The 12,340-nt window shown below is 40.5% G+C and overlaps 1 protein-coding gene across 1 annotated transcript in view; it reads left to right on the plus strand.

Annotated features, from left to right (window-relative positions):
- The window catches only part of LOC147457991 (U3 snoRNP-associated protein-like EMB2271), a 93,539-nt gene extending 92,062 nt beyond the window's left edge, over positions 1-1,477 (plus strand). Inside the window, exons 4-7 of the mRNA XM_086512747.1 lie at positions 11-263; positions 329-525; positions 669-734; positions 806-1,477. Of these exons, the coding sequence (XP_086368873.1) occupies positions 11-263; positions 329-525; positions 669-734; positions 806-883 (594 nt within the window). The 3' untranslated portion in view covers positions 884-1,477. The remainder of the gene's footprint in view (positions 1-10; positions 264-328; positions 526-668; positions 735-805) is intronic.
- The last annotated feature ends 10,863 nt before the right edge of the window (positions 1,478-12,340 follow it).

Below are 12,340 nucleotides of genomic sequence, written 5' to 3' on the forward strand. Positions count from 1 at the left end.
GTTGTTGCAGATTCCAGATGAGACCCAGTTAGTATTCAGAGGCCATGCAGCATCAATGGAATGCTGCTGTTTTCTTACCAACACGGAGTTTCTTTCTGGATCAGATGATGGATGTGTGGCACTATGGAATGTAATGAAAAAGAAACCTTTAGCTCTTATGAGGAATGTGCATGGTGTCATCCGGCAAAAAGAGGGAGGGCCTATTGCCAACAGCAACTCTGACATATGTGGCAGCAACCAGGCTGATAGGGAGGAATGCTACGGTATGGCTTGTCTAACTCTGGTGACTCTGTTTTGAGGATACTTAGGTCAAGTACCTTTTTTGCAGGTAATGGCAATGCAAATCATGACGCAGGACCCAGTGTCTCTTTGCAAAGAAACATTGGAGTGGAGGCTTGGGTTGGAGCAATTGCAGTATGCCGAGGAAGTGATCTTGTAGCATCAGGTGCTGGTGATGGGCAAATTTGTCTTTGGGCTGTTGAAGAAGATAACAGAAATCTTCAGATGCTACATATGTTACCAACGGTAATTCATACATGTTTTGGGGCATATTGTATTCGTGACTGTGATACTCAGATATTGTCAGGCTGTTCTTATTTGAAGGCATCTCTTTGGGTTGTTAAAACTTGATGACATGTATTTTTCACACTTGTTGATTGCTTGTGCAGAAAGGATTTGTGAATTCTATAGCTTTTGCAAAATCCGGGCGGTTCTTGATTGCTGGGGTTGGCCAGGTATGCTTGATTTTTTGTGAGGGGCTTCATATACTTGTCCTTCCCTTCTGTTAATGCGCTGATGTGTGCAGGAACCTCGGTTGGGGAGATGGGGAAGGAATCCTCATGCTCGGAATGGGGTGGTCCTTCACAATTTGATCCCATATTAGATTTATTGCAGACTGGATGCAACTCAGTTATTCTTTGCTTGTATACCCTCCCAAGTCTTCCATCAGCACATCATCTTGTATTGAGCTACCATGAGTTTGGAGGACTTGATGCACAGGGCTAAATTAATGAATCAGGTGTTATGGGGAAGGAGTGCTCAGTTTTGGAAGAAGAAAGCTGTTTCCAAACATGAGGTTACAAAGGGTGTTGGAAGCACAGGAAAAGTTGGGCCATTCAAAATTTGCTTGGTTCCGTTCCCTGGGGCGGGGGGGCGGCGGTGGGTCGGTTGTGCCTCATGGAGAGAGAGAGAGAGAGAGAGAGAGAGAGAGAGAGAGAGAGAGAGATTGAAGTTTTGTATCACAGTTTTGCCCTTAGCACATCATGTATGTAGACACGCCTAGTAAGCTATGCATGTGACTACATACAAGACGTTTTTGTAAAAGCAACAGATTGGTTCAACTTTTGGTCTCATGACCTTGTACGAGTTCAAAAAGGGGATAGGGTGTATGTTCGGTGGCTGGGATTATTCTTCCACCTGCTACAGATTTGACTAGTTTTGTGCAAAATGCCAGCAGATTAGCATTTGTTTTCTTGCAGGGATCTGTTTTGACAATCAGAAAGACATATTTGTTCAGCATAACCAGCAAACTGTTTTTTGAGCAGCATAGCATTTGTGTTTGGTTGTGATATAACACCTTTTGTCGTTGAATGCTCGGGTGCAATTTTCAACAGAGACTCTGGATTTTTGAGGTTTCCCGGGATTGTTCTAACGATGCTACCCCCTCATCCACAGCCCTAGTCCTCAAACATGGATGGAATCAAACATCATTGGGTAGTTGCCAAACACACTCAAACCTACCTTCCCTTCTCATTTGGGACAAAGCTCCTTCCAACCCACCAATAGAGCAGGAGAGGCCTTTAAGCAGTTCCTATTGGCCAAGCTCGAAACTTTGTGTGCTTTGTAAGCTAAATTTGTGTTGATTTGAAGTCAAGCCAAATGAGAGAACATCTAAATTTTTCGTAGGCTTCTGGACGGTGCGACTCAATAATTGATGAAGCTCGAAGCCCATGAAAAGTTTAATTTCAATAATCTCTGTTGGCAAGAGGTCTCTGAGTCTATATAAGAATAAGGTCCAAAGCCATGCGTGACATCCACATGTTGGAGTGGTTAGCCGGTGTGATCGTCATCAATTTAGGTAGTGGTTAAATGTGATCATCAATGTATATGTTCATTTTTATCAATGAAAGAGAAGTTATTTTGTACTCTGCATTTATCTATCGCCTCTCTCTCCTCTCTTTGCTTGTGGTCTTCCACCCTCCCCTTCCCCCCTTTGCTTTCATGTGAGTCATGGAACTTTGATCCTCCATAATTTCTATTTGAGAGGTCACAGGACTCGCTGCTTATCAAGGGGAGAGATGGAGAATCGACTTGCATCAAATTTGTCGATACCAACATCAATGTGAGCTCTTTAAAGTGTTTCGACGTTGTGGCCTTCTTCATCTTGATGCTGTGAGCAAGTTCGACATGGTGCTATTTGCTCATCATTGCCTGTGTAAAAATCTCTATGCTTTTTTTAACTTTCACATTGACAATTTTAAGTTCTTTGAGATCCTTCATACCCAGTACTCCTGGTGTCCACTTGAGGCATTAAATTCAGCGCGAAGGTAGACCATTTTCACTCATGGAATATATCTCGTGAAAGGGAATTGTTTCAGCTCAGTTTTCTGGTGGCGAAGAAGAGTAAGATTTGGTAGCTTGATCAGCATTATCAAACTCAGTCTCACCGACAAAACATTTTTTGAGTTCCGGCTTCACAATTCGTGAGTTTCCAGATTTGAATGCAAAAAAGGGACTTGTTTGGCATTGAAAAGCTTCATATCATCAACTGTTGCAAATTTATTTTGGTAGCTATTTTCGGAATCACTCTAATTACACATCCCAAAAACTTAAGCCTTATGAGGAAACTCTTGAGAGCTTATCTAACAAGAGAGCCAAAGAAGGGATTTGATACCTTCTATTGGTGGATTTTTCCACATCACAACTTAGCATCAAAGCATTGGTATTCCACCCTTTAAAGCATGCTATCATCATTAGAACTACCTATTTCCAAAGTTTTCTGACCCTACTATATGGGTAGAAGCTCCTAGATAGATGCTTGAAGAGATGAAGGGACAAGGAGAAGTCGTATAAAGAGATATCAAGGAAGCAAAAGATCGACAAAAAATTTATGCCAATCTCCATCAGTGTGAGAGTTCTCAAGAAAGTTGGAAAAGACTTTTCACAAGTAAGACCAAAGAGAAATTCTCTATCTTTGGGAGAATATAAGAATATTATCAAATGTTTAGGGAAGACTATTTATAAGCTTTGCCTAACTACTTGCTTAAAGGTTCATGATGTATTTCATGTTCGTCTAGTTAAGCCCTATGTAGCTAATCTTGATATAATTGATGACGTCCAAGGTGTGATGCCTACTTAAGGAATCTTGGGATTACAACTTCCCACAACAATTACATGTAGAGAAAGAGTTCTTTGAATTAGAATCTTGAAAGAGCACCTTGCCCTATGAAAGGATTATCCAAAGGAAGATGCCACACGAGAAGCTAAGGTTACACTCCTTAGGGATTACCCAAATTTCATGTCAAGATGCGGAAAGGGGGACATGATGTAACAAACCAGCTTGTCAATTGAATAATGCATAAGAATTTCCCTAAATAAAAGTTGTTATTTTTATCCAACATGTGGACTATGGTATGGACAACATCGAACCATATGACCTAACTAATGAGTCAAAGCTAAAAAATGTGTACACTTTGAAAAAACATAGCAATTCCTTGGATGGTCTACATTCATCCTAGACATTTTTACTTAGATAATGATCAATCGCCAAAATGATGCCCACCAAGCGGGCAATGTTGACCCCACCATGGACATCACTTGCGACGATTGTAGGATGCTACACATAAGCCACATATATCACCCCCCAATTTATCACCCCCCAATCTAGATGCGGGATGCTACATAGAAGCTGCACATCTCACCTCCAACCCCCTTATGCATAAATGTTTGCGTACCTCCAACCCCCTTATGCATAAATGTTTGCGTGACATACATATCTTATAACACGCCTGTGTGGATCCTATGTGGCACTCAAGTGGCAATGAACACACCTTGTTTTCTCTAGAACACACCCTATTCTATCCAAACTACATCCAATTCTAACAAGACCACACCTTGTATCTCTACCATCCCACCTTATCCACACCATGCCAACATTTGTGGGTGTTTGTCCATGTACCTTATTAGGGGTACTATGCTGGGACTTGTCCATCTACACCCACACTCCCTACACCCACCTTCCATTCCCAATGTAAAGATGAATGTTGTGCTTCACGTCCTTGGATTGGATCACTTTCACAATTGTGTTGGACTTCCTTTGATTGCCTCACTTTCACAATTGTGTTGTACGTTCTTAGATTGCCACACTTTCACAATTTCTCTCCGAGCCCTATAGCCTATCCCTTTTCATATTGGTGTGTTCGATTTGTCTCTTTGAACGCTACAAGATCACACTACATTATCTAAGCTCTTGGTGGCTCGTAGAATTGAATTTAAAGGTGGCACCAAAAAGCCCAAGATTGCGAAATCTGAAGGAGGTGAGAATGAGCAAAGAGAACATTTCTCAAAATTGGGAAGGTAGCCACTCAAACCACACAGAGTGATCATCAAATTATCTTTAACTGTGGGTTTTTTATTTTTTTAACCATACTTTTAGATCTCATGCAATTATTCTATATTTAGTAATTTTTTTTGTAACTAGGTATATAGGCCTCTCCTATAGTGCAAAATGCATAAATTGTGAATGTTAGATTGTTAAGAAAAGGATGACCTATTTTTTTGTCAAACAAGGTTGATTCGTTATGGTATAAGGAAATACAAGTACAAGAATGTATGCAAAGGTGGAGAAAATAAAGGCAAAGCTTGAGAGGACATAACATAGGAAGTGGTAATATTGAGTGTGCTAAAAGAAAGATAAGGCTTGCCCTAGAGTGATGGGTTATATACAAGTAGGTGGGGAAAAACCTGAGAGGGAAAAGGGTGTCCCCCAGTGGTGCTACCTATATTTACACACATCACTACCATAATCCGATGCCCCTTTTGAGAGAGTGATTAACTTGAGGTGACACTCATGTATAGGGAAGTTCTAGACCTATGTGATCATTCCATAAGGGGAGTAAACCTAAAACTCTACAAAAAGCTTTGAACTTCTTGCAAGGCTAATAGCCAAACAAGTATTGCCACATTACATTTTGACATTGTCCTAGTGAAACATAGTGTCCGTGGTCAACCTTGTATCCAATAAGTTTTACGAGCTCATATCTGTCTCCTTGGTACATACTAACAAGAATTGATTTCATTGTCCATAGAAACATCTTAACTAATCAATATATGCTTTATTTGTGGATGAATACAACCTATAAGATTTTCTTTCTAGACTATAAGCAAGAAAATTACGTTTTATAGCCTTATCATCCAATATTTTGCCTTTTTTCTTAGACACCAAACCATAAGCCAAGAAACCAAACATAGGCAAGTGACCAAGAGATGGCCTCTTACCATGCCAAGCCACATATGGAGATAGACTACGATGCTTGAGAAACCTATTTAGTAGAAAAGAAGCACACATCACAACCTCAAGCCAAAATGCATGTGGCAAAGCATGGCTTTTGAGCATACATTGTGCCCCCTCCATATATAACCTTTTTTTGCTCTTAGCAATGCTGTTTTGCTAATGGGTATGTGAAGTTGAGCATTGGTGTTTTATCCCATGACTCACTAGAAATATATTGAGTTTGTAGACACATACTCTCTCCCTCAATCAAAAGAAAGGGTGCCTAGAGTACATCTAGATACATTTTTATCCATAAGCAAAATTTCTTGAAGCACATAAACACTTTTGAACCTTGGCATGTGTGGAGTAATTGTCAAAAAAAGTCACAAAGTACATTTGATTCCTAAGAGATGGAGTATGCTTTGGACCAAAATATATCCTTCACATACATGTTTCAATCGTCAAGAGGGGGCAACAAAGCAACCATAACAGATTTTTGTCAACATAGCCACTTGAAAAAGTTTAGACAACCAAAACGTGCATGCCAATGTTTTTAACATATAATATATGTGACATGGCATCCCTCTAAAGCAAATTTTACGTCCTCATAAACATCTTGGGACCCATAAGGAGAAAAAACCATATGCTAATAAACTCTCCTTCGCTAAGTTCAGCTTAGAACTTCTTTATCCTCTTGAAGTAAGTTCTCTTGTTGATCATTATTACTAGAGAGGCTACTATTGTAAACTTATCTCACATCTTACCCTAAACTGTTGGGTTCTTAAAGACACATAATTACCTTGAATACATAGCGTTTGCTCTTGGTTTTTTGACTAGGTGCATTGGTCTTTGGTTCACCCGTCTCTAGACTCACCTCCTTCAGCTTCTTTACTTTGATTTGCTTCTTGTTGTGCTACCAATTCAACACGTGTTTGTTCCAACTGATCTTGTAGCTCCTTGAGCTGTTGGTCTTTTTGGTTGGTCATTGCTTGTATACTAGTGTCTGTGTTTGCAACTTTTCCCTCTCCAGCTCTGTTGGGCTCACCCTTGAGGCCTTTTGTTTCATGGACTATTGTATCTGCGAGTTGCTAGAAGTCTTCTTGACCAAACAATAGACTCTTCTCTTACAGAATGTATTGTGAATTTGTGTGGTCCAAGTCTTCTTCCATTTTGGCATAGCATATGCCATTTTCTATCAAGAAAAATCAATGCAAGCATTATCCAATATGTTCAAACATAAATTTCTTTAAAGACAAACATTGATCATGTGACACTTACCAAACTCAATCATTACATAAAACATGATTACAAAAGAGCATTTACAATCAAACAACAAGCAAGAGGAGTCTTAATTCAAATTGATGACAACATTTTCATTAGCCTAAATATTGGATTACAAGAGTGGGATCTTCTACGTGGTACAAAATTGGTATGTGATTACAAAAGTGGGCTTTCAAAACTTGAATGAAGTAAAAATTAGTCATTCCTTGGCCGCAAGACTTCACTCTCATTTAGACCATGGCCAATGCACTTCTAAACACCCACACAACTCAATAGATGGTGAGCATCTTTGCGTTTTTTGAAGTGCTCTCTCTGTACATTGGCTTAGGGAATATCAAAATATTGCTAGCCAATTTTGAAAGTTTGTGTCATTATCTACCGGTAGAAACGTAAGGAGATCTTCAATGATCTTACAAATGGATTATACCTCTCGGGATTTGGTGTATACTGGTGGGCATCTGGAAATGCACCCAGATGCAATCCACCAATATCTTGTCCCAATTTTCTATATAGATGGCTATAAGACAATTTTGGGAAGGTTTTTTTGCCATCCAAATGTTAGCTGAGCTGACGTTAGTTAACAAGATCTCCTAAAGGACCAAGCCTAGCAACTATACATCAAGGATAAATACAAAGAAGCAGTGAAGATTGGATCTACACATTTTTCAATATGGCTGTGTATTGTAAATTCCTGATTTAGCTCAAGCAATTGTAATAATTGTGATGTGTTAAGGGATCAATAAAAGCTCCAAGCTATAAATAATATGTGCCTAGGTTGTAGATACAGTAAGTTGTGGAGCCCTAAAGCACTTCGGTACCCGAACATTGCACATTTTACCCTAAGTATATAAGACAATGTGCAAATGGAATTAAGGTTCTCAGCCTCATTTGTTGAAACCACCTTTAGTGAGAGTTCCTGAGGTGTGGTTATGGAGTCCTTGAGATTCTTCTTGATCATATAACTTGATTAATTCTAATGAATACTAATTCTCTTTCAATATGCCCATTTCACTCTCTTATGATTTTCTATGATGCTTTGATTTGCTGGATTTTAACTAATTAGTGGTTAATTTCTCTTCAATATTGTGTGATTTCCTCTATTCCTTATATGTGCATGTAGGTTTTATTGAGAACGATGCTTGATAGATCTATATGTGTGCACTAGTGATTAGTGTATTGTCTGATGGGATTAAGGATGTTGTGTATCATTGCAATCGTTAGTGTGTATGATTGAGTCGATTGAGATGAAGAGAAATGGATGTAGAGACTGCGAGTCTTGTGGCTTAGTTCCTTTATAGGTCGAGAAGCTCACCTCATAGAGTCACCGTTCATGTTGTCATGATTAGTTCACTAATTGTGTGTGAGTGTTTCCATGCCCTATATGGGTAGCTCATCTCTCTGGATTGACATTATGTGTTGGTCATTGGAGCTATGCTACGATGGTAGCCCCAATATTTGGCACCATTGTTGGGGATCGATGGCCTATGCTAGTGTAATTATGGCATAAACAAGTAGGTTCCCTCACTAATTTCTCCACTAATATTTCTTTGTATGTTTATTGTTTTGTAGATTTTGGATGTGTGTACAAATGGCAATGTGTTCAATTTTCCTTAATTTGTTACCATATCTCTGTAATTGTGTATTTATGCACTCTAATTTCTCACTAATCCGTTGTCAGGGGATTAAGGGTTTGAAGGCGAGCCGGGACAGCACTGGGCTGCTAGCTGTGGGAAAAGAGAGGAGTGGAAGAAGCATCACACCGTACAGTAGACTGAAAGTTGCTTTAAAAAAAGATTATGTATAAAAACAGATGGATTTGCTAACATGAATATGAAAGACGCATGTTGACCAAGCTGCACCATTATCAACACCATAATGTAATTGAGTTGTAGAATACGGATCTTAAAATCCCTTACAACAGGTTAACCCGATTGATACAGATAAATGAAGGAGATACGTTGAAGAAGTGAAAGCCGATGCAGTCAATGCGAGCTCGACGAGAAGTTCGAATGTCACCGTCTCCGCCTCCCAAAGACCTCTCCCTCTTGATCTTCTTTCCCTTCCAAAAAAATCTCAGATCTTGCTCTCTCCAAGAAAAAAACTCTCTGCTCAACAATTGTCAACAGCTTGAAAAATGGCTAATTTTTTTCTTTTATAGCCCATCAACTTGTTTTTTAGTAAGTCCCCATCATTGCATGTCAAACTACCCCTTTATAGGGCACCGAACACTTGTCCTTTCATTGCATGTAGAACTGCCCCTTATAGGGGGCTGACCTCTCTCTCTCTCTCTCTCTCTCTCTCTCTCTCTCTCTCTCTCTCTCTCTCTCTCTCTCTCTCTCTCTCTCTCTCTCTCTCTCTCTCTCTCTCTCTCTCTCTCTCTCTCTCTCTCTCTCTCTCTCTCTCTCTCTCTCTCTCTCTCTCTCTTTTGTGCGCCGCGGGAGGGCCCCTGCACTAGCCATATTGCTAGTGGGGCTCCCCTTTTCCCTTCAAAAGAGGTGGCATAGGGCTAGATCCTTACAGACGATCACATCAGCAATCCAATGGCACCACCACGACCACCCAGCCATCGCCGCGGCTGCCAACGTTCTACTCTCGTGCCGTCAAAAGCCCCCCCCCCCCCCCCCCCCCCCCCCCCCCCCCTCGTTCCGCACTGGTGCGTTGAGCGTAGCGCCCGTGAGGGCCGCCATAGCCTTGCGAGAGAGCAAGCTCCCTTCTCCACTTGCTTACCCATATAGTGGCCACACTTTGGGATATATAGCCTATTATCCAGTAGTTCTACTTGGAATATGGGATTTCCCCCCCTCTCTGCTGCCACGTGGAGCTTCATAATCTCTTGGCTTCCAAAGACTCCCCAAAACCCCAAACTTACCTATAAAAAAGAAACTTCTTTTGATGCTCTATTCCTCTTGCCACAATCTTCTGCTCAGGATTCTAGTGATCAGGCCGTAAGATCTCAATGCAAGGTTGGTTATCCCGCGTGAAACCGTGCCAATACCGCTGATCTAGGAGAGTGGCAAGCCCTCCAACTGAGGTGAAAAAATTCGGGAAAATTCATCTAGCCTTAACCGACTCGCAATTGCCGTTGACTTTGAACTACAATATTTAACCCTTTTGACCTCCAATTGACAAACCATAAATTCCTATTTCCTTCTCATACTGCACAGAACACATAAACACCCTGGCGGCTTCAAATCCTTCAGACGATGCATTATCCGAGGCGACTAATCTGGTACAGAACTGGCCCCCATTAAAACTTAAACTCGCAATGTCTTGGAAACCAAAACTCTGATTGCCGATCTGAAAAGACCTATGTGCTCCTCAAAGTGAGCACTTTAGGCCCTTGCATTCATATCAACTTCGACCCTTCATCATCAACTGCCCAATTTGGTACGAATCTTCTATCAACTCAAACTTCAAAGTGGCATAACTTCCTATCTGTAGCTTTGATTGACTAGCCGTAAAGACAGGCCTGTATAGCACTTCAAGTACTAGAATTCTAACTAATAAAATCTCAGATATGACCATATCAAGAATAATCTCTTTTAGCATTCACAAGGATTTTTTGCCCTTTTGGGTCAGATTTGGCATACTTTTAGCTTAAAATTGGCTTGTTATCAAGCCCTGATCTCTGATAACTAAATACAAAGCCTTCAAAGAAGCTTATTTTGCCTCCTTATGCTCACTTTCCCTTTCATGGAAGCCATGCTGCAAGACATCCACCGCCTCTGAACTTGCACAGCCTTCGGTCTATGCAAATTGCACTTAATCAGCTACATCATCAGAAACATTGTGCGATGCATACATAACATTATCTTCTGGAGGTTGATCTGAATTGAGATCTTTAAGAAAAATCACCCTTTCTCGCTTCTTGAATAGCTTAATCTGTTTTCCTGCAATAGGCACCTTGAGAACAATGCCATCGAGTTTGCATAATTGATATGTTACATTATAAAAAACATGAAGCACCATATACGGTCCAAACCACCATTTAACCAATTTTCACATAGTAGTATATTGATTCTCCAAGCTACTGTCATAAACAAGTGCCCAATCGCCATTGTTGATAGCATGAGGTCGTAGTCTATGCTTTCCATCAAATGCTGCTTTATTCTTCAACGTTGCCTCCTTAAGCTTCTCTTTAGCTTGTTCAATATCTTCTTGACGCCTCTCAAGTTGGCGAATACGTAGAGCAAGCATACCTTCTGTAGACATACCCTCTTCCCATGGAATTATGGTCCAAGTTATAACCGCTTCCTCTCTAGGCATAATGGGTTTTTTCCCGTACATCAACTCAAACGGCATAAAACGTGTAAAAGAATTGTGTCTAGGGTGATCATCCCAAAAAGCAAATGGTAAGAGTTTAGGCCAATCACTAATATGCCCTTCATGCGCCTTTGCTAAAGCTTTAACAATAGGCGGATGTCCTCTTTCACTTTTTCCATTACCTTCTGGATTGTATGTTGTCGTGAAGCCAGTATAACACCCATACGAGCAAAAAACTCTCGAGCTTTATCTGCATCCAGCTTGCCAACACATCCATCCCTAGAAATAACATCTTCAAGCAAGAACTTGCATACTGGACATGTAGCTTTGGTACGCAAACCTCTACCTTCAACCTGGTTGTAAGATCTTCTTTGACAAGAACAATGTACCTCATTTGCCACACACTTACTGGCATCGTAATCAACTCCACCACCCACTTGTAGTGCATAGCTAGTGGATAGGTGGGATGCAATCCATCTCGATGTCGCACATTTGAATATTGTTGGCATATTATGCATGTTTCCACAAATTGAGCCACATATTTATACATACCTTTCCACCAGTATTGGTCCTTGATCTAAACAAAGGTTGCCCACCCTCCTCTTTGTCCAACCCATAAGCTTTCATGAAACTCCTTTATCACTTGTTGTTGAGTTGCCTTGTCGCACACAACCCGCTATGGCACTCCTCTTGTACACATAGGATGTTTTCATAAATGTCCGTCCTTTAGAAAATAGCCGTACGCCTTTTTCTTGATCCTCTTATAATCTTGGTCACTCCATTTTGCACCAACGTAAGTGTCGAGAAGAGGAAGGAGCTTGAGGAAAAGGATCGGCAATTCAACACTAAATCCAAGCCTAGATCATCAATGAAAGGCACAGTAACATGAGGCATAAAGTCCCTTAATACCTTATTCATGCCGTTCATCATATGAGCTACAATATTAGTAGCACCTTATGGTAGAGTGCATATCCTTACGAAACCAAAAGGAGTACGCATTGTAAATAAGATCCCTGCTCTCCAAAGCTATCTGAAATTGATCGTACACAGAATAAAGATCACCCGTGGAGTAAATAGATCTACATGCAAAGGCCTCAGCAAATTCATCCACCATTGGGCCTGTACCCACATTGCGGATTTTTACCTTATTAACCGACTGCATATTCTGAATGAACCTTAACGTACCATTTTTCTTTAGAACAGTGAACCATCAATTAGAATATGGCGCACACGGTGGCTCCAAAATTCCCATTTGCATCTTCTCATTAAGAAAATCAATAAGCTTTGGCAGGTGAGATTTAGGAT

The sequence above is a fragment of the Adiantum capillus-veneris genome, chromosome 5, assembly GCF_014529385.1.
Source record: "Adiantum capillus-veneris isolate H3 chromosome 5, ASM1452938v2, whole genome shotgun sequence".
Classification (NCBI taxonomy): Eukaryota; Viridiplantae; Streptophyta; class Polypodiopsida; order Polypodiales; family Pteridaceae; genus Adiantum; species Adiantum capillus-veneris.